This window comes from Taudactylus pleione, unplaced genomic scaffold (genome assembly GCF_031769625.1).
Source record: "Taudactylus pleione unplaced genomic scaffold, aTauple2 ptg000314l, whole genome shotgun sequence".
Lineage (NCBI taxonomy): Eukaryota > Metazoa > Chordata > Amphibia > Anura > Myobatrachidae > Taudactylus > Taudactylus pleione.
Genome location: NW_028284715.1, coordinates 15,157,845 through 15,178,918, shown reverse-complemented (window position 1 = coordinate 15,178,918; position 21,074 = coordinate 15,157,845). Strand labels below are relative to the sequence as shown.

Sequence of the window (21,074 nt, the reverse complement as noted above, 5' to 3'; positions counted from 1 at the left end):
GTTTGGACTGGAGTGTACTTTCGGGGGTTACAGCACCCTTAACGGTCAAGCCAGCCGGCCCTTTACTTATGACACAGGCGCACGCTTGGCACTACTTTGTTGATGCACGTGCGGCTACTGCGCACACAATTCACAAACACAGAAAATAATTTTTTTTTGGTTTGGACTGGAGTGTACTTTCGGGGGTTACAGCACCCTTTAACGGTCAAGCCAGCCGGCCCTTTACTTATGACACAGGCGCACGCTTGGCACTACTTTGTTGATGCACGTGCGGCTACTGCGCACACAATTCACAAACACAGAAAATAATTTTTTTTTTGGTTTGGACTGGAGTGTACTTTGGGGGTACAGCACCCTTTAACGGTCAAGCCAGCCGGCCCTTTACTTATGACACAGGCGCACGCTTGGCACTACTTTGTTGATGCACGTGCGGCTACTGCGCACACAATTCACAAACACAGAAAATATTTTTTTTTTTGGTTTGGACTGGAGTGTACTTTCGGGGGTTACAGCACCCTTAACGGTCAAGCCAGCCGGCCCTTTACTTATGACACAGGCGCACGCTTGGCACTACTTTGTTGATGCACGTGCGGCTACTGCGCACACAATTCACAAACACAGAAAATAATTTTTTTTTTGGTTTGGACTGGAGTGTACTTTCGGGGGTTACAGCACCCTTAACGGTCAAGCCAGCCGGCCCTTTACTTATGACACAGGCGCACGCTTGGCACTACTTTGTTGATGCACGTGCGTCTACTGCGCACACAATTCACAAACACAGAAAATAATTTTTTTTTGGTTTGGACTGGAGTGTACTTTCGGGGGTTACAGCACCCTTAACGGTCAAGCCAGCCGGCCCTTTACTTATGACACAGGCGCACGCTTGGCACTACTTTGTTGATGCACGTGCGGCTACTGCGCACACAATTCACAAACACAGAAAATAATTTTTTTTTTGGTTTGGACTGGAGTGTACTTTCGGGGGTTACAGCACCCTTAACGGTCAAGCCAGCCGGCCCTTTACTTATGACACAGGTGCACGCTTGGCACTACTTTGTTGATGCACGTGCGGCTACTGTGCACACAATTCACAAACACAGAAAATAATTTTTTTTTTGGTTTGGACTGGAGTGTACTTTCGGGGGTTACAGCACCCTTAACGGTCAAGCCAGTCGGCCCTTTACTTATGACACAGGCGCACGCTTGGCACTACTTTGTTGATGCACGTGCGGCTACTGCGCACACAATTCACAAACACAGAAAATAATTTTTTTTTTGGTTTGGACTGGAGTGTACTTTCGGGGGTTACAGCACCCTTAACGGTCAAGCCAGCCGGCCCTTTACTTATGACACAGGCGCACGCTTGGCACTACTTTGTTGATGCACGTGCGGCTACTGCGCACACAATTCACAAACACAGAAAATAATTTTTTTTTGGTTTGGACTGGAGTGTACTTTCGGGGGTTACAGCACCCTTTAACGGTCAAGCCAGCCGGCCCTTTACTTATGACACAGGCGCACGCTTGGCACTACTTTGTTGATGCACGTGCGGCTACTGCGCACACAATTCACAAACACAGAAAATATATTATTTTTTTAGCACTTGGGGGGAGCACCCCTGATGGACAGAGCACCCCCTGGACAACACTACAGCACTCCTTTAGGACTGGGACACTGCACAGGACTTTGGAGTGGACACAGCCCCTATGGAGAACTGACTGCACAACACAGTCCAGCCAGCCCCTATGGACTTTGAAGTAGTGGACACAGCCCCTATTAACAACAGCAGCACAGCACAACACAGCCAGCCCCTATGGACTTTGAAGTAGTGGACAACAGCAGCACTACACTACACTACACTACACAGCCCTAACTCCCACCCTCCCTCTTCACTGTCCACAGCCGAGTGAGAAAATGGCGCCGACGCGGGTACCTTATATAGGATCCAAAACCCGCGAGACTCGGAAGGCGGGATGATGACGTTTTGCCTCGATTTCAGAATCCGAGTCAGGCGGGAAAAGTCGAGCCTGACTCGGATCGGACTCGGATCGGGGGGCTCGGGGGGGTTCGGATTTCAGAAATCCGAACCCGCTCACCCCTAAAATACACCCCTCTGCCCAATGTGCTAAACACACATTCCCATCCAGCACAGTGCCCTCCATTGCACTGTTCCACAATCCAATCCAGTGTCCCTCTCAAATATCACTCCCCTTCGCCCCAGCTCATCCAGCCCAGTGCCCCCCCCCCCCGCCTTCAATGTCACTGCCTCATTAACTGGAAACACTGCGGCCAGAACTTAGCCCCCTCCTTTGACACCCCAAGGTCCACCAATCCATCTGCCCTGTGCCCCCTCCCTTCTGCTGCTTTTGGTAGGTCTCAGCTTCTAATGAGAACCAGAGAGAGAGCTGTATATGTATGTGTATGTGTGTGTGTGTGTGTGTGTGTGTGTATATATATATATATGAGTCCATAATGAGAAGCAAGCACTCTGAGACTTTTGCATCCAAATACCCTCACCAGAGGGATTTATTAGTGCAGGTCAATGTTTCACCCCTTCCTCAGGACAACATGTTGACCTGAGGAAGGGGTGAAAGACCTCGAAACGTTGACCTGCACTAATAAATCTCTCTGGTGCGGGTATTTGGATTTAAAAGTCTCTGAGTGCCGCCTTTCATTATGGACTACATGGATTAGGGGCACTGACCCCATAAGGAGGGCACCGGAGCCAGATATATGCCTTTAAATATTGAAGCGCCGGAGGACTGAATGGTGTGTGTATATATATATATATATATATATGCCCCCTTTTTTCTGCCTATTGCAGGACTGATAACCCCTCACTCTCTGTATTCTGTGCATAGACTCTGATTGTGTTTGGGGGGGTTATTAGCATTCCCGCTAGGCTGTTTTAGCGGGGCGCGGAGCACTGCCCTCCTTCTGGAGGGCAAAAAGCACCCTGCCATCCGGGAGGAGGGCAAAAAGCGCCCTGCCCTCACAGCCTGCAGGTGCCGTTCTCACCCACAGGACGCAGTGTCCCGCGGGTGGAGAAACATGCGGTGTCCCGCGGGTGGAGAAACATGCGGCGCGTGCATAAGGTTGCCCTCTCTAGCTCCGGCGCCCTGCTTGCCGCCGGAGCTAGAGTGAACACTAGGTTATTAATTATTTTGTTAATAAATGGTATCAGCTTATTACAAAGTGAGTAGAGCAATCCATTTTCTGAACTTTATTGAGTGAGCATTGTAGGAGCAGCTTGCGGGAGGGAGGGCGGAGGTCAGTGGGCACTGATACTCTTTCTCGCACAGGGCACCAAAATGTCTAGTTACGGCTCTGGTAAAGGGTATCTAGATGTTGGCACTTCTAAAGGTGCATATCCAGTACCCAACCCAGGTACGACATCGTAATCATACCGTCATTCCCCATCCCATGCAGTGCCTACACTGAACGATTAGTCGTTCAGTGTAGGCACCCTCCATAACCCTAACCTCCCCCATAGTGCCTAAACTTAACCTCCCCATCCCTGCACCCTAATCCTAACCCTCCCCTAAATGGCGATACTTACCTTCGGGATGCCGGCGGCAGGGATACTGGTACTGGGATCCCGACGCTGTCTGGATTTCGGCACCGGTATTTAGACTGTCAGCATCCCAGATGCCGGGATGACGACTACATCCTATAGGGATCTTTGTGCCTTATAACCTAATGCAGGGTAATGGCAGTGATAATCCCAGTTGAATGTATATATCTCTGATTTTTTTTCCCCCAAGTATATAACAGCTGCATAATGGGGGTAAGGTGCAATCAGGGAGATTACTAGATTCTTCAGGGAGTCACGGAGATTGCTACTGTTTCACGGAGTCTCCCTGACAATGAGGGAGAATTGGAAAGTATCGGTGTAACTTGATGAAGGGGCACTACTGTGTGACATAATTTGAATTGGGGGTACTATTGTGTGATCAGGCCCATTTGCAATGAGACCACACCAGATTTTTCCGCCGCGCACCTGCGGTGTGCACTCTCCCTTCGCCGCTGTCTCTCCCTACTTCAATTGTGGATGGGGACACCAATGCTCTTTATGTACACAAAGAACCGGAATGTGGAGTTACGGCTCTGCTTTGGTGTGCACAGATGTGTCCTTCTCTATGTTCAGCATTCCTGTTTCTGTTCTATACAATTCCTACAGTGATCACTATCTAATCCTCTACAACTGCTAAGCTACAGTAGGGCTTGGTCAATTGGGAAAATGCCTAGGGCAGGCGAAAACAATTTGCAAAACCCTTATTTTTGGGTAAGAATGTGGGGATTTCTTACAGAACCCTTTGGACAGCCCCCCTAATAATACTTTAGCAAAAGTATGCAACACTTTGGCAAAAGTTTTTTTTTTGTGAAAAATGCGTTTAACTGTATTGGGTCTGGTATTTCCATAATGCATAAGGATGCACCAAGTGTTTTAAACATCACACTTGGCTGGCACAGGTGGTTTATTTCAAAGCACTAAAAAAATGCCTGCGCCAGCCACGTGTGATGTTTAAAACACTTGGTGCATCTTTATGGCCCTCCGAAATACCAGACCCAATGCGCTAAATGCATTTAAAAAAAACCCAAACATTTTCAGCGGTCATTTTTCACCAAAGTACGCAACTTACGATTTTTTTTTCCGATAAAGTATAATTAGGGGGGCATGTTCAAAGGGAATCGAACTGCCAGCCATGTGTCAGCCGGTTTTTCATACCGAATGCCTCCATACTGTATACTGTCCAATGATTTAAAAGAACGATTGATAATGCTAGTCATGAATTCCATATGATAAATAAACCATAATCAGGATATAATAGACTGCATAGAAGGGGGAGCAGATTGTTTCCAGTTTGCCGCCAATTGGCAAGTTGTGTCAGTGACTATGTGGCACTTATTTTTTTTTTTTTTAATCATTTGTATTTATTACATTTTTGGAAAGGGTCTTTTTTATGTCATTGGAAAGATGAAAATTTGAATATCAGGTTACCACACTTTAACAATTAATTTAGGCATTGCGAGTATTATTATTATAATTTGTATTTATTTTGAAACTAAATGTATATTTTACATTACACCAATCAGTTAATTTTGCCACCTCGGCACAGTGGAAAAAAAAAAAAGAGCCCACTTTATGGCACTGGATTTATACCTAAATACACAGAAACAGCAGCTACTGTAGAAGTCACCAAGTAGCCATCCTCCAAGTAACAGCATGAAATATAAATATTGCAGTGCTACTTTATGTAAGTCCCAATAAACAACACTAAAAAGATATCTGTATATATATCCATGTATAACAATATATAAAAACATTTTAAGCTGTAATCAAAACAACAACCAAAAAGTAACTCATAAGGACTATGGGCCTGATTCAGAGGTGTCCACGAAGTATCGATGTTTGCGCAATTGAGCTATTATTTGCTACTGCGCATGAGCAAAGAGCCCTAGAAGCCCCTACGGCGCATGCGTACCACTGACTGTGCCCAGAGACCGCTGTTGCATAGGGGATCGCTCCCATTTGAGCTGGTGATGGGAACTCCTGTGGTGTTGAGAGTTGTAATTTTACTGGTGTGGTGCCAGTGACTGTGTGAGCTCTGAGTCCAGACATTTACTGTATCTGATGTAATGTGCACTATAACACAGCATGCAGAGGCTGAGCCTATATGTCTAGACTCTGACCTAACATGGGACAACTGCCTCCTGTATGGAATCAATACGGGATGTAGCATTTTACTTTGGAATCCGGGACTTATATACAGGATGGGTGGTTACCCTACTTGGGAAGTACAGAAGTGGTGAAGTTGTTCTGCGTGAAGCTCCTGTGTGAATGTGGGTACTATATAGTTCAACTCTGTATAGATCTGATTGCATTATCTGTGTGAAGTTTGTATGTACTCACTGTGCTTGCATGGGTGACTTCTGGGTATGGTTTCTGTTAAAATTGACTGTGTGTGTGTGTGTCAATCATATTTGTAACACCAAAGTATACTGTAATGAATAACATCACCTGTATTCCCCTGTGTTCTGCCGTGGCCCCGTGTGCTCAGGTGAGTGCTTGGCTCCCAAGTCAAACTGCCTTATGCTCTAAGCCAGAGGTTCCCAAACTTTTTGGAATCACGGCGCCCTAGTGCATCAGCATTGTTTCACGGCACCCCTAAGCCAAAAGTTTGTTATTGAGAAACTCCGAAAAAAAAAATGTAGTGCAGTAGTAAAGTGAAGTAAATTGTGCTGACCTGTCACCCTTAGGTTCAGTTATGTGGTGGTGGACAGGTCTGCGCTTCTGTTGGTCCACATATTTACATTACATTGACCATAAGGAATTTTGATTTGGTGCTGGACCACCAACCTGAGGCACCCCTGCAAGTGTCCCGAGGCACCCCAGGATGCCGTGGCGCTCTGTTTGGGAACCACTGCTCTAAGCATATGCGCTCCTCTGGGTTGCTTCCTCACACAGCTGCTCCAGCACTGGCAAGGCATGAGAGCTGAGCCATGTAAAGAAACCGCCCAGGTGAGAGCATTGCAATGTATTTAGATTGACTTTGGACTGGTTATCTTATACCTTATATCTTATACTGTTTGGATGATTCACATTAGGAGATGTGTACTCGTGTCTCGTGACACTGAATGAAAGGCGCCCCATGTTTTTGTATCACAGCTTATATCTTTGGGCCACAGAGTAACACTGATATGGTTCTCTCCCATTTGCAGGAATAACGGCAGAAGTGATCGTCGTGTCGTCTTTTGCTGAATTGCAGAGCAGGGCTGAGGAAGCCAAAGGGAAGATCGTTGTTTACAATCAGCCGTTTGTCTCTTATGGGGAAACCGTACAGTATAGATCAAGGGGAGCCTCGGAAGGAGCTAAAGCCGGTGCTGTGGCGTCTTTGATCAGATCAATAGCACCATTTTCTATTAACAGGTAAGACTGGGCCCATCTTCTACCTGCGATGAAATATTTTCTGATAGCTCAACTGAAACCAGGGACGTGTGCTCAACATTAGGCAGAGAATCAGAGAAGAATACAAAAAAAAACACGTTATTTCAATAAATGGAGACAAAACAGATAGTTTTACCTGTTTCATACACATTCAAGCGCTGATCAGTGGCTAACATACTATGGGGGATATGTATCAAGCCCAGTGGAGTAGTTGCCCATAGTAACCAATCAGTTTCTACCTATCCTTTTGCAGGCTGTACTTGATCAATGCTACCTCAAAGCTGATTGGTTGCTATGGGCAACTTCTTCACTGTCAACTCTTTGGACGGCTTGCTACATCTCCCATATAATCGAACAAGTCATACCTAGGACAGCACTGCTCCGGGACCAGGATAATAATAATAGTTTCTTATTTTATTGACTTTTTTCCAATGCATTTCTTTTTGTGATAGGACTTCCCAGTAAACATACACATGTGGAGGTGCTGAATTACCAAATGCTTTCATCCACCATGCTTAAGTGACAGAGGGCTCTATTTACTACAATCCGCATATTGAATGCGGATTGTAGTGTGATATTACCGAGTGAATTCGCATTGCAAATTCAGGCAATATCACAGGGATTTACTATAAATCCCTTGCAGGGACAGAGCTTGCGATAAAGATCTGTCCCTGCGGATCCCATCTGCACTCTAGTCGCGGTATTTTCGGAAAAAATACCGCGACTAAGAGCCCGCGCATGCGCCGACCGACCACCGCTACTACCCCCCCACCGACGCTAAGCCCCACCCCCGGCGCTAAGCCCCGCCCCCCGGTCCCTGGATTCAGGTAAGGAAAAAAAAAATGTTTAATTTTTTTTTCTTTTTTTTACAGTAATCAGCTTGCGGTCTACTTAGACCACATAGCTGATTACTAGTACCGGCTCCCGCCTCTGCTCTCTCCGTTAGAGCAGAGTGGGAGCCCGGTAACCGGGGGAGACCCTGGATAACGCCACCTCCAGGTGGCGTTATTATCACAGGGCTTCCCCCGGTATTTTTTTACAATTTATTTTTAGTAACTTGCACACAGATCACATTTCCCATTACAATTATGGGAAATGCGATCTGCTTTACTAAAAATAAGTGATACTGGGGGTTGGAGTAGAATTTTACTAATTCTACTCCAATTGCCCTGTAATAACTACAGGTGAAACTAAAATAATGTGAAAAGGGTGTGAAAACACCCTTTTTCACTTTATTTTAGTAAAAATAATGTTAATAAATAGAGCCCACAGTCACTCTTTAGGGCTACAACGCAATTAAGTCACTTGTTGCAAAACGGGTAGATGGAAGTCTTTGCTAACTGATAAGAGAAAGATTCCTCCATAATTAACAGTACACTGGAAATTTAAAAGTATTCTCTCATAGTACAAGTTGAGAAGTTGGGGAATTAACGTGAGAACTCACTGTACAAATCCAATAATCAGCTCCCTGTATTATCATTGCTTTGTAAATACAATTTGAATATCATTAAAAAAATAACCTATATTATTAACAAATGGGAAGAAGAATGCAACTAAGGGGGTCATTCAGACCCGCTCGCGAGCGGCAGTACGCTCGCAAGCGGGTCGATGTTCCCCACTGCGCATGCGCACGACGGAGGGACGGGCTTTCCATCGCTCCGGTGATGTCAGTGGGAGTGATTTTGGCTCTGATAGAGCCAAAATCACTCCAGGGCTTGTGGCAGGGAGACCCTACCGCAGGGTCTCCGTCGCAAGTCCGATGGTCGTGATGGTCAAGACCATCGCGACCATCTTTTTGGCCGCTCGCATATGCTGTGGGTGGTCACCCACAGCTATACGAGCGGCCAGGAGGCCGCTCCATTTTCATGGAGGAGGGCCCTGATTCAGAGCGAGCGCTCTGGTCAGAGCGTTCGGCTCTGAATCAGGCCCAAAGTGCGCAGAGAGCCATAACATTAAACCCACTGACAGGTGAAGTGAGTAACATTGATTATCTCATTACAATGGCACCTGTCAAGGCGTGGGATATGTTAGGCAGCAAGTGATTGTTCAGTACTTGAAGTTGATGTGTTGGAACTTGGAAGCAGGAAAAATGGGCAAGCGTAAGGATCTGAGCAGCTTTTACAAGGGCCTAATTGTGATGTCTAGATGACTGGGTCAGAGCATCTCCAAAACGACAGGTCTTGTGGGGGTGTTCCCGATATGCAGTTTTTACTAACTGACAAAAGTGGTCCAAGGATGGACAACCGGTGATCTGGCGACAGGGTCATGGGTGCCCAAGGCTCAGTGATGCACATGGGGAGTGAAGGCTAGCCTGTCTGGTCCGATCCTACAGAAGAGCTGTTGTAGCACAAATTGCTGAAAAGGTTAATGCTGGCTATGATAGAAAAGTGTCAAAACACACAGTGCATCTCAGCTTGCTGTGTAGCCGCAGACTGGTCAGAGTGCCCATACTGACCCCCGCTCACTGCCGAAAGCGCCTACATTGGGCACATGAGCATCAGAACTGGGCCATGGAGCAATGGAAGAAGATGGCCTGGTCTGATGTATCACTTTTCTTTTACATCGGATGCCTTTTCTTTTACATCGGATGTATGTGCATTAGTTATCTACGGACGAGATGGCACCAGTACCTGGGGACGAGATGGCTCCAGTACCTGGGGTCGAGATGGCACCAGTGTCTGGGGATGAGACATCCCCAGTGCCTGGGGATGACATAGCACCAGTACCTGCGGACGAGGTGGAACCAGTGCCTGGGGACAAGGTGGAACCAGTGCCTGAGGACGAGGTGGAACCAGTGCCTGGGGACGAGGTGAAACCAGCGCCTGGGGATGAGATGGCACCAGTACCTGGGGACGAGGTGGAACTAGAGCCTGGGGACGAGGTGGAACCAGTGCCTGGGGAAGAGGTGAAATTAATGCCTGGGGAAGAGATGGCACCAGTACCTGGGGACGAGATGGCTCCAGTACCTGGGGTCAAGATGGCACCAGTACCTGGGGATGAGACGGCACCAGTACCTGGGGATGAGACGTCCCGAGTACCTGGGGATTGGACGTCCCCAGTGCCTGGGGATGACATGGCACTAGTACCTGGGGACAAGGTGGAACCAGTGCCTGAGGACGAGGTGGAACCAGTGCCTGGGGACGAGGTGGAACCAGCGCCTGGGGATGAGATGGCACAAGTACCTGGGGATGAGGTGGAACCTGTGCCTGGGGACGAGGTGGAGCCAGTGCCTGGGGATGAGGTTAAACCAGCGCCTGGGGATGAGATGGCACCAGTACCTGGGGACGAGGTGGAACCAGTGCCTGGGGACGAGGTGGAACCAGTGCCTGGGGACGAGGTGAAATTAATGCCTGGGGAAGAGATGGCACCAGTACCTGGGGACAAGGTGACACTTTTATATCTGTGTGTGACTGAGTCTCTGAATCAGCATATGAAGTGCTACCATGCAACGGTCGCAGCTTTTTTCCACGTCAAGTTTCCTTTATAGACTCAGTCACACACAGATTATACAAGTGTTACATATCAAATTAATCAGCACAGTCTCCTGGTGTCCTAGTCGCACCACATTGTAACTTAGACACATTTTCGGCAAAAAAGACGCCCAATAGCAGAATTTCCCGCGGATGGGGACACACAGGCCAGGATGCTTAACAGGGTGCTGCTAAAAGGGCAGGGTACATTTTCCTCCTTTAAAATTGGGGAGGGCGCTGTGCCCCACTAAATCAGCCTAGAGGGAACACTAAATTTATCAGTTTAATAAATAACTGAATACATACCCACAAGCTTATTTTCGCTAAAATCACTGCTGTTGTCAACTAAGATTGTTTTTTCTGATCACTATTATTATTTTCTATAATAGTTTGTATTTTAATGTAACAAATAACATGACACAGTGAAAGCGTAAATCCCAGAGCCGTAACTAGACTTTTTGGTGCCCTATGCCAGAAAGAGCATTGGCACCCCCCTCATTTTCAAAAGGGACATGATGCACCCAAAAAATGGAAATGGCCTCTTGGGAAATGGCCAGGGAAGAGATAGGGGGGGCCAGGAGATGCTGTGGATGAAATAAGCGCAAGCTACAAGTGAGAATGATAATAAACAGCAATTTGACAGGCCCAAACAGCGCCCCCTGACCTGTGGAGCCATGTGCGATGGCACCGGCCGCACTACCCTAGCTACGGCCCTGGTAAATCCACTAATGATAGTTTCTGCAACATCCGATAAGAAATTAGTGGGGCATGCGTAAAACTTAAAGCCGGTCTTATGCTTTCATAGATATTTCTAATTTGTGCTAGATATTTTTTTTTTTTTTTTTTTATGGAAAAATTGACCAATGCATTTCAACAAATATAATGAACTTTGGTGTCTGTGACTCTATGGATGAAGAACAAAAACCGTAGAAGGTTAGTTCACTTTATCGTCTTGTATGAAGGTGATATAGAACTTATAGTAGGAATAGTGCACTACCCCATGGCCTGAACTTCACGGGTAATGCCCAGGTATTCTACAGCCTGTGTTACGGTATACCAGCGTGCTCTGTAAGCAGCTCCTGCATAGGTGCAAAATATCTGACACTGCAAAGTTTTTATTTTCATGAAACTTCCACAATTGTATTACATGCTTCAAACTGAGCCACACTGAAGTCATTAAAACTGTGAGGATTTGTTTTTGGCTTTCCGTGTGTTATTCAACCCGGCTCGCAATTAGGCTTTTATAATTGTGATTTAAGCCAACATCCCACAGTTGAGTGAAGATAAATCTTGTGTCAATATTTGTACAAAAAAAATGCCATGTCTCTTCTTTAGCACCTATTTTAGCTGCCTTTCTAAGGGAAATAATTAGTATTGTGTGTTATCTGTGATTTTACTGAATGGAAGAATCTGTCGAATAAAAGATCATGGCTAAGATTAAGAAAGTTCCCACATTCAGGCTATATATTATATATATATGCATATATATATATATATATATATATATATAATATATATATATATATTATAGTTATTATGGGTTTATAATTTATGTTTGTGATGTGAATCATCCCAAGGGGCGGTAGGCCTGTTTCTCCATCAGATTTTGGCCTTAAGCGTCTCACACGCACACCCCCTATAGTTTTATATCACCTGGGCTTCCTCTTTAATTTTTTTCTTGCATAGAATTGGTACGAGACACCTGGCGCGATTCCCATGCTGCATACTTTTTACTAAATTCTACTTTTGTTTTCCACAAATTTGCATGTTACTTTGCTTATAGTCTGTTAGGTACTTATTAGTAGTTTTGTAGCAAAGGAATTGGTATAAATTTGTAGATTGAGCATAACGGTGCGTGGCGCGGGTCACTTGTATTTGACCTATTTGTTTTCTTTACCCTAGTTTATGTGCTTTTTGCTAAATATTTAGACTATTTCCTCCACTATGCTACTTTTTCCACAATTTTGCATCTTGGTTTGCTTATAGTGTATGAGGTACTTAATATTAGTGTGGTGTGCTAAAGGGGCTGTTTGGCATGATTTAAGGATAGGTGTAAATGGATGAACACATCTGTATATATATATATATATATATATATATATATATATATGTATATATATATATATATATATAAAATATATGAAATCAGTGAATTTATATAGCGCCAGTAAGTGTGGTATACCCTACCAAAGAGCATGTAAAGACAAAATATGTATATAAACAAGTATAGAGTCAGGTGACAAAAAAGAAGAAAGTGCCCCCCCCCCTACTTCAACGGGGTGTCTGCTCAATCTGATAGAATGCAAGCCGTGGTTAACAACTTTAAAACTAAATTATGAACAATATAATCAGATCAAAGCACCAGTGCCAAATACGTACAATTAAAGTGCTTGTGCAAACAGTAGTGCTGACAATTAATAGAGTGGACAAAATCTATGACTTCAGAAATATATATAAAGAGCACTGATGTATGTACATTTTTTTATTTATTTAAACATAGAAAATATAAAATATACAATAAAAAACATACATAGGGCAATGAAAAGAATTAAAATCAAAATAATTCTAAAAAGAGGTACATATAGACGTAAAAGTCTTTAAATAAAGTTCATGCTTATCTCAGGTTTGAGGTAGAGGTATGGAGTAGCATGGGGGTGCAGGTTCCCAATGCATTTCGTCCCATGGTGGACTTCTTTAAGGGGATGGTAATGTCTGGGGGACTCATGCTATTTATACCCTGCTGATTGCACTGATCTCTGCATGTGGAAACCATTGTGTCGTCACTTCCTGTGACATCACTTCCTGTGCCGCGGGGTCATTGATGGAGGCTTTAAAGTATAGATCTAATGTGGACTAGGTCAATAATAAAGTTTGCTCAGAGGGGTAATATGTAGTTGAAACTAAAAATGCTAAAAGTTCTACACTACTGGTCCGGATGCCGCATCGTCTTCTCCTTCCCCCCCGTTGTTTTGTCCTATTTCCAGTAAGGTCTAGGTCTGCGTCATTTCCATCTAGGACCTGTATACAGTATCTGCCTGAGGCTGGGTGCTTCATGATTCCTTTTGCGCATGCGTGTAACTCCAGTGGCCATCTTGCTTCCTCTCTTCGCTGGAACGCATGACGTCATTCTGTCTTCTCACACCACGGAGGTAGTCACTCAATACTGAAAATGAGCACCGCTAGAGACAGACGCCATCTTTTTGGTGTCTTGGTCATGAAAGTCAGTGTCTGGTTTTACTTTTATGGTGCGAATTCCTACAGCGGCCATCTTTTTGGTATCTAAGAATTAGTTTGGACGTAGGTTCTTCTTCTTATGCCAATAAAGAAACAAAACATTTTAGAAGTATATAAGAATAAGACCAATTGTTGGTCCTCGGTATTTGCTGGATTTAATTGTATCAGGAATAAATCTGCATCAACATGTAATACAATAATAGCTCATAATTGTAAAATGAACAACATATGTATACATATATAAATAGACATTCAAAAGTCAACCAATATCTGGTATAAAAAGCATCTTAGTGAGATATAAACACATTATGGACTTTGAGGTTCTCCTAAGTAGATGTTCGCCTATCTACCATAATGGTCTCCCATACAGATAGTGGTCAGGCTCACACTGTATAGCTTCCAAGATCGGATGAGATTGGGCATATTCAATGTGATATGGCTGTAGAGACAAAACCTTGTTGCCTATAGTCAAACCTTCATAGTCAGAACCCAGTAAGTCAAGTGTAATCAAAAGGAGAAGAAAAATAATTATATCAAATAGAGGGTGCTATCTCGTAACTATCGTTAAACCCATGGGGAGAAAGAGTTTGTAATTCAAATATTCAGAACATCTCTCTTTTAGGGATTATATTGGAGAGGTCTCCTTCTCTTTCACCAAAGGTCACATGTTTGATTGCTTTGAAGAACAGTTCCTCTGGGTTAGAATCATGAAATTGAGTGAAGTGTTTGGAAACCATGTGCCTTTCCACTTTATTTTTAATATTGCGTATGTGCTCTCAAATTTTTAATTTTAGAGGTTTTTTAGTCTTTCCTACATATTTCGTTCCGCAAGGGCACTCTAGTACGTATATGATGGAGGTGGAGTTACAATTCATGTGTTGTCTCATCTTGTATTCTTTGGAGTCATCATGATTTTTAAAGGTTTTCCTTTGTGGGTGCAGGTATTTACAGATGTTACATTTACCACATTTATAACAGCCTGGATATTTTGATAAGATACTGGCTGGTTGGATATTGTCCTTATGGAGCATATTTGGAGCCAGTATATCCTTCAGGCTTTTAGCTTTTTTAAAAACAATGGGTTGTTTGGGTGGTAGCGACTCTTTCAGATTGGGGTCCAATTGTAGTATATGCCAGTGTTTGTGTAGTGATTTCTTGATCAGTTGTTCTTGTACACTGTATGTTGTTATAAAAGGAACAAAGTCTGCCTTCGGTTCACTTTTGTCCTTGTATTGCAGTAAGGCTATTTTTTCCAGACATTTGACTTTATCAGAAGCTTCTTCTATGATATTCTCTGTGTATTCTTCGTTTTTGAAGCGTTCTGTGTAGATTTGGATCTGTTCATTGCATGTTTCTTCCTTACTGCAGTTCCGCTTAAGCCTGTAGAATTGAGACTAAGGTACATTGTTTTTCCATTTCTGCAGGTGGCTACTTCTGTAGTGGAGATACCTGTTGGAGTCTACTTCTTTGATTTAATTCTTGGTCTGTATTTCTCCTTCTTCACCATTTAGTACTATATCCAAGAATTCTATTGAAATTTTATTTGTGTTCGAAGTGAATTTGAGATTCATGTTGTTAGCGGATATATACATTAAAAATGCATAAAAAGTTTCTTCAGGCCCATCCCATATTATTAGGATGTCATCGATGTACCTTTTATATAATTTAATATTGTTTTTAAAAGGATTGTCGGTGTAAATGAATCTCAGCTCCCAGCTTTCCATAAATAAATTCGCAAAGCTTGGTGCAAAAATCGTCCCCATCGCTGTCCCGCAGATTTGTTGGTAAAAATCATCTAAAAATGTAAAATAGTTGTGGTTTAAAATGAACATCATAAGATCACAAATAAAATTCTTGTGTGTCAGGGTTATTGATTCATCTTTATCCAGGAATTCCCTATATGCTTGGATTCCCTTTGAGTGTTCTATGCGAGTGTAGCCCACATGTAGTTATCTTTCCATTCGATATCTCTCATGATCTGTAGAACGCTGGTTGTATCTTTTAGATACGAGTGCAAATCTTGTCCATATTTTTAAAGAAAGATGTCTACATACTCAGATATGTGTGACGTGAGGAAGTCAATGCCTGCTACAATTGGCCTTCCTGGTGGTTCTGATAGGGATTTGTGAATTTTTGGGAGAAAATAAAAAATGGGAGTAGTGGTGCTGGTCTGCATGAGGTATTTTAATTCATCTTTGTTAATTATGCCCTTATGGAGTCCATTGACTAGTAGTATTCTTAGTTCCTCTGTGTATTTCTCAATTGGATCGCCCTTCAGTAATACATATAAGTTTATGTCTCCCAGAAGTCGGTTAGCTTCTTTCAAATACTATGAGCGGTCCAAGATCACAAGTCCCTCCCCTCTGTCAGCGGGTTTTATAACTATTTCCTTATTCTCTTGTAATTTCTTAATAGCTTCTTTTTCTCTACTCTTTAAATTGTTCCTCCTTTTTTTAGGTATATTCGTTTCAAACAGATCCTTCTTCACCAAATCGTAGAATGTGCTGATATGACTGCCCTTTGATTGAATGGGATAATACTTACATTTCCCTTTTAATCCTGATTTTTAGATTTCTCTTTCATAATTGGAAATGATAGCATTTTCTTAAGGAAATGTCTTCTTAGTGTCATATTCCTTACAAATTTGTTCAAGTCTATGAAAGTTTCAAATTTATTCATGTTTTGTGTAGTCGTGAATTTCAAACTTTTGTTACGTAGTGAGATTTCAAATTCGTTCATGTTATGTTTGGAAAGATTCAAGATGCCTTTATCTTTTGGTTGGTTTATTGTAGGTTCCAGTGTTCTCCCCAGAAAATGTGTCCAGCTGGGTGGCATCAAGAAGTAGCCGGGTGGGGGCCTTTGCAATAATAAAATGTTTTAAACCCTAACCTTTATAATGTTTTAAACTTGATATAACATTTTATATATTAATTCTCCTCTTCTTATTAGAGGCCCAGTCATCTGATTATGAAAAAGCTGCAAAGTTTGTTGGATCTGGTCCTTTTTATACAGCTCCCAGTTACTGTCCCCAATTGCAGGCTCCCAAAGTGCCGGGTGGTAGGCTGTCTCTTGCCTGGTGGTGCACCCGCAAAAAACAGCCTGGGGAGAACACTGTGTTCCTACTTTTGTAATTTCTTCCTCCCATGACCCCATCTTCCTCTTCGTCTATATTCTTTTCATTGGGGAAGCTAGTTTGGTAGTTTCTTTGAAGAATGTCCTTTTTGGATAATGGGTTCTGGGGTTTGTACCTGGAGATAAAAAATTATCTGTATCGCTGTTCGAATCCATTCTTTGAAGGGTAGAAAATCTGTTGTGCGTTTGTAGAGGCTTGATATATGGGGATTCATTTTTCTCTTCATATTTATTTCTTCTAGAAAATCTTCTTGTGGCTGATATTTTCTTCCAGTTAGTAGCCTCGTTCGTGTACTGTTGTGCATTGTGCAATGGTTTCTTGAATCTGCTCCAGTTTTTTACTTTGTTTGACTCATAGTCATGCTTGTTCCTTGCACATTTTATCTCCTTGTAATTATACTGTATATAAGCACACACACTAAATAAATATACAAAAACACTGGAAAGATTGTCAAGGGGAGCTATATATTCCCCATGTATGGTAGTGAGAAACTGATAAGCAGTCTTGATTGCCAGACTACCTGTGAGAGGCTGATAAACTGTATGACAGTCTCTGTAGACAGGGCCTGATTTGGAGACTGTTGGTAATGCAGCCGTTCTAACAATATCGGTTGCTGGAATATGCAAATGCTAATCTCAGTCTTCATTTTGTGTGGGACGTTGCGATGGAGTGTGCGAGCATTGAGATGCCCACCTAAAGGCTGCTTAATGTGTGTATTTGGGATGAAATTGTAAACACTCCAACATTGACACAACATTGGTTGCACCATCGACAATTGTGGTAGTCTAGGACCTACTCTAGCTAGTCTCCTCTAATCCAACTAAACATGGTCTCTGGAGCTGTGGATTTGCGATTGGGAATGCAGTAGCGTTCCCAGACTTACCTGTGACACTCCTTTAACACGCTCATGAAACAGCCCCTTTTTGCAATAACTTTAGGTCACCTCCCAGTCACCACCCTGAAACGCCCAGGGATTGCAAACCCCTTCTCATGTTCTTCTTGTGTATGCATCGGACACTTGGTTTGTCCATGTGCTGCATGCACAGTAGCAAAAAATTGCTCAACTGCAGGAACATCAAAACTGTTCCATCTCTCAATCATGCCCTCAGTCTCTCACTGCTTGGGGAACAGGTCAGAGGCCTGTTGAGACACACTGATTACTGAATGTAAGTGCTGGGCTAAAGAACTGTTTTGTGAGAGATACGTAGGTACTTCCACTCTGACAGACGGAATAATTTTGTTTAGTTAGAACCAGACAGGCCAGGATTTACTATTTTTTGTTTTCGTGTTGCTAATAAAACTATTTGTGGCCCAGGACTGTTTTACTACTACTTCACTGCTGCATGACAAGTAGTAGTGACAAGGGCAACCATTTACCCCAGGAGATGGCACCGTTCCCCTGATCTTGCCACACATGGTGGAGAATGCGAGCATTGCTCTTAAATTACAGCAATAAAAATGTATGTAAAAAATTTAAAGGGATGGACCCGTTTGATACTGTGGCAGTGGGAATGTTCCTTTTCCAAACATGATTGGGCAGTCAGAAAATGACTAAAACAGCAGTGGAGCGCAGAATGATGTAGCGCTTACTGATGTAGTAAATGTTTTTGAGCTAGTTGGCAATACGCCTGACCTTGAAGTGAGGAAAGTTATTTTTTTAATCCAGTTGAGCCTGATAATAGATTGTCATTCCCTGACATGGTATTATATTAAGATTTGTTGTATAAAATTTCCAAAAAAAGGAGAAGTTATATGGAACAATTAGTTCCTATGGCATATAGAAGAACAGTGTTAGACCTGGCCCATGGGCTCATAGGTTACATTACAGAAGTTTGCTTTTCCCATTATCCATTACTGACACCCTGATGAGAGAATAGCTATGGATTTGGTTGGACCTCTAATAAAGTCTGCCTGGGGTCATCAGTATATTTTAGTGGTAATGGATACACTATCAGATACCCAGAAGTGATACCTTTGCCCAAGACATCAACAAGGACAATTGCTAGGGAACTGGTGGTACATGTCTTTAGTTGAGAGGGAATACTTAAGGAAATCCTAACTGATTAGGGTACCCCATTTATGTCAAGAATCATGAAAGAGTTGTGCCACCTGTTTAAGGTTACTCATCTAAGGACCTCTGTGTATCACCCTCAGACTGATGCTTTAGTGGAGAGGTTTAACAAAACTTTTTAAAGAATATGCTAAAAAAAAGTGATGGATAAGATTGGGGATTATTCGTTACCCTATTTATTGCTGGCCATTAAAGAGATTCCACAATCTTTTGCCTTTTTGCTGTATGGAGGCACCCAAGGGAATTGCTGGACATTGCAAAAGAGACGTGTGGGGCAACAATTCCTTATAAGATGGTTATTGAGCATGTTTCTCAGATGCAGGAAAGAATGGCTGCAGTGGTGCAGAGAGTGAGAGAGCACTTGGAACAGACCCAACAGGCACAACAAAGGATGTACAATTGTAATGCTCAATTAGGCTCCTTTGCTCCTGGGGACAGAGTGCTTAGTTTGGCTACTACGGTAGAAAGTACATTTTTAGCCACGTGGCAAGGACCATTTCAAATAATAGAAAAAGTGGGTGAATTTCATCAGAAGATTTTTACAAGACTGGGAAAAGAAAGCCAGAAAGATCTAGCATGTAAATCTTTAAAACCATGGAAGGATAGAGTAGCTCTGTCAGCCACCCCCGGTCCCTCCGGAAATGGCAATACCTTTGGTTCCTGAAGTACCAATAGCAAAAACCTTCTCAACTAGTCAACAGCATGAGACTTAATACTTTCTCATTAGAAACAAAGAGAGGTTTTCTGACATACCTGGTAAAGCAACAGTCTTTAAACATGACGTAATCAGTGGAACCAGGGGTTAAGGTTAGCCTAAAACCTTATAGAATGCCAGAAGCCCAATGGGAATCTGTGTCTAAATATTAGAGGTGTGCACTGGCTCCCATGTTTTGGTTTTGGATCTGGACTTATCTGCGTGCTTTGATTCTTCAAAACCACCCTCAAGTGTTTTGGATCTGGATTTCATATATAATATATATATATATATATATATATATATATATATATATATATAAATGATAGCAAGTTTTTAAAAAACATTTTAAATCATGTACTTATGTCTTCCAAAATTAGGATTTAAAATCTGAATTCCGAACCGCTGGAAGATCAGAACCATGACTCAGATTTACCCAGATCTCCTCAGGAAATTAGAACTAGCACTCGGATCCAGATTCATGAAATTTACATGGATTTGGATTTCCAGAGAACCCGAACTGCACATCTTGACTAGATATCTATGTGTGTGTGTGTGTCATACTATGATTATCATTGCTATGGAATAAAGCAAGATTGGGAATATTAGTGATTGGCTCAATGACAAGTATTACATTTTGTCATTTTTTTTTTCTTCTTAATATTTCAATAAACTTGTTTATATTGTTTTCTAAAGTGCAGTAGTGCCGACCTCAGGTGTCTACACTTGCTTATACTATGAACTTTGATTTACAGTATGACCATGCACAAGCAATGTTGCTTTAAGTGACTGGGTGTTCAAAACTTGCTGCTTATATTACATTGTACAGTATACAGTACATTATATATATATATATATATATATATATATAGTATATATCCTCAAAGGTACCAGTCAGACGATGCTTGAATGTCCGATATAGTACTTATGTTTTATGAAAGGCAAGGAGGATATTTGGTGCTCATCTGTTTAGTCAGTCGTCTGCTTGAACTCATGATGAGAGAGGCCCTCATACTGTCATTCACTTATGTCACATGATTCGTTTAGAGTATTTCTTGATCAATTCAAGTCACTTGAGTCCCCCAGCTAGTTATGAGAATCTCCTCAGTGAAACATAATAGTTTCATCTATGCCTCACAGTATTCCTGATTCCTGGGATTACAGGCCTGCTTCAGTCACTCTCATTACATCGGCAAACTCAGGACCGATGTGTGATATGTATACAGAGTAGACACTGTCTGTCTGAAAACAATAAAAATAGCACATGTTTAACGCTCTTTATTTTTAAAAATGATGGAAAGTTAATGAAATAGTTTATAACAAGGTTATGGTTCCTTACCGCAGTGTGCACGCAACATGCCTTTCTGGAATAGAGTGCGGTAAGCAGGAATTTTGTAATTGTATGTTTCTTTTATTTAGAGCGGTTTTTGTTGCATAGCAATTAAGGATTTGATTTAGTAACGAGGAAACATTTAATTGTTTTAATCTCCCTAAAAAGGAATCTATTCATGCCATAAAAACTG

General features: G+C 42.5%; 1 protein-coding gene across 2 annotated transcripts in view; it reads left to right on the top strand.

Moving 5' to 3' along the window:
* The window catches only part of CPQ (carboxypeptidase Q), a 649,615-nt gene that overhangs the window by 199,668 nt on the left and 428,873 nt on the right, over positions 1-21,074 (top strand). For both annotated transcript variants that reach the window (XM_088442622.1, XM_088442623.1), the window contains exon 3: positions 6,724-6,931. In XM_088442622.1, coding sequence (XP_088298748.1) covers positions 6,724-6,931 — 208 coding nt within the window. The remainder of the gene's footprint in view (positions 1-6,723; positions 6,932-21,074) is intronic.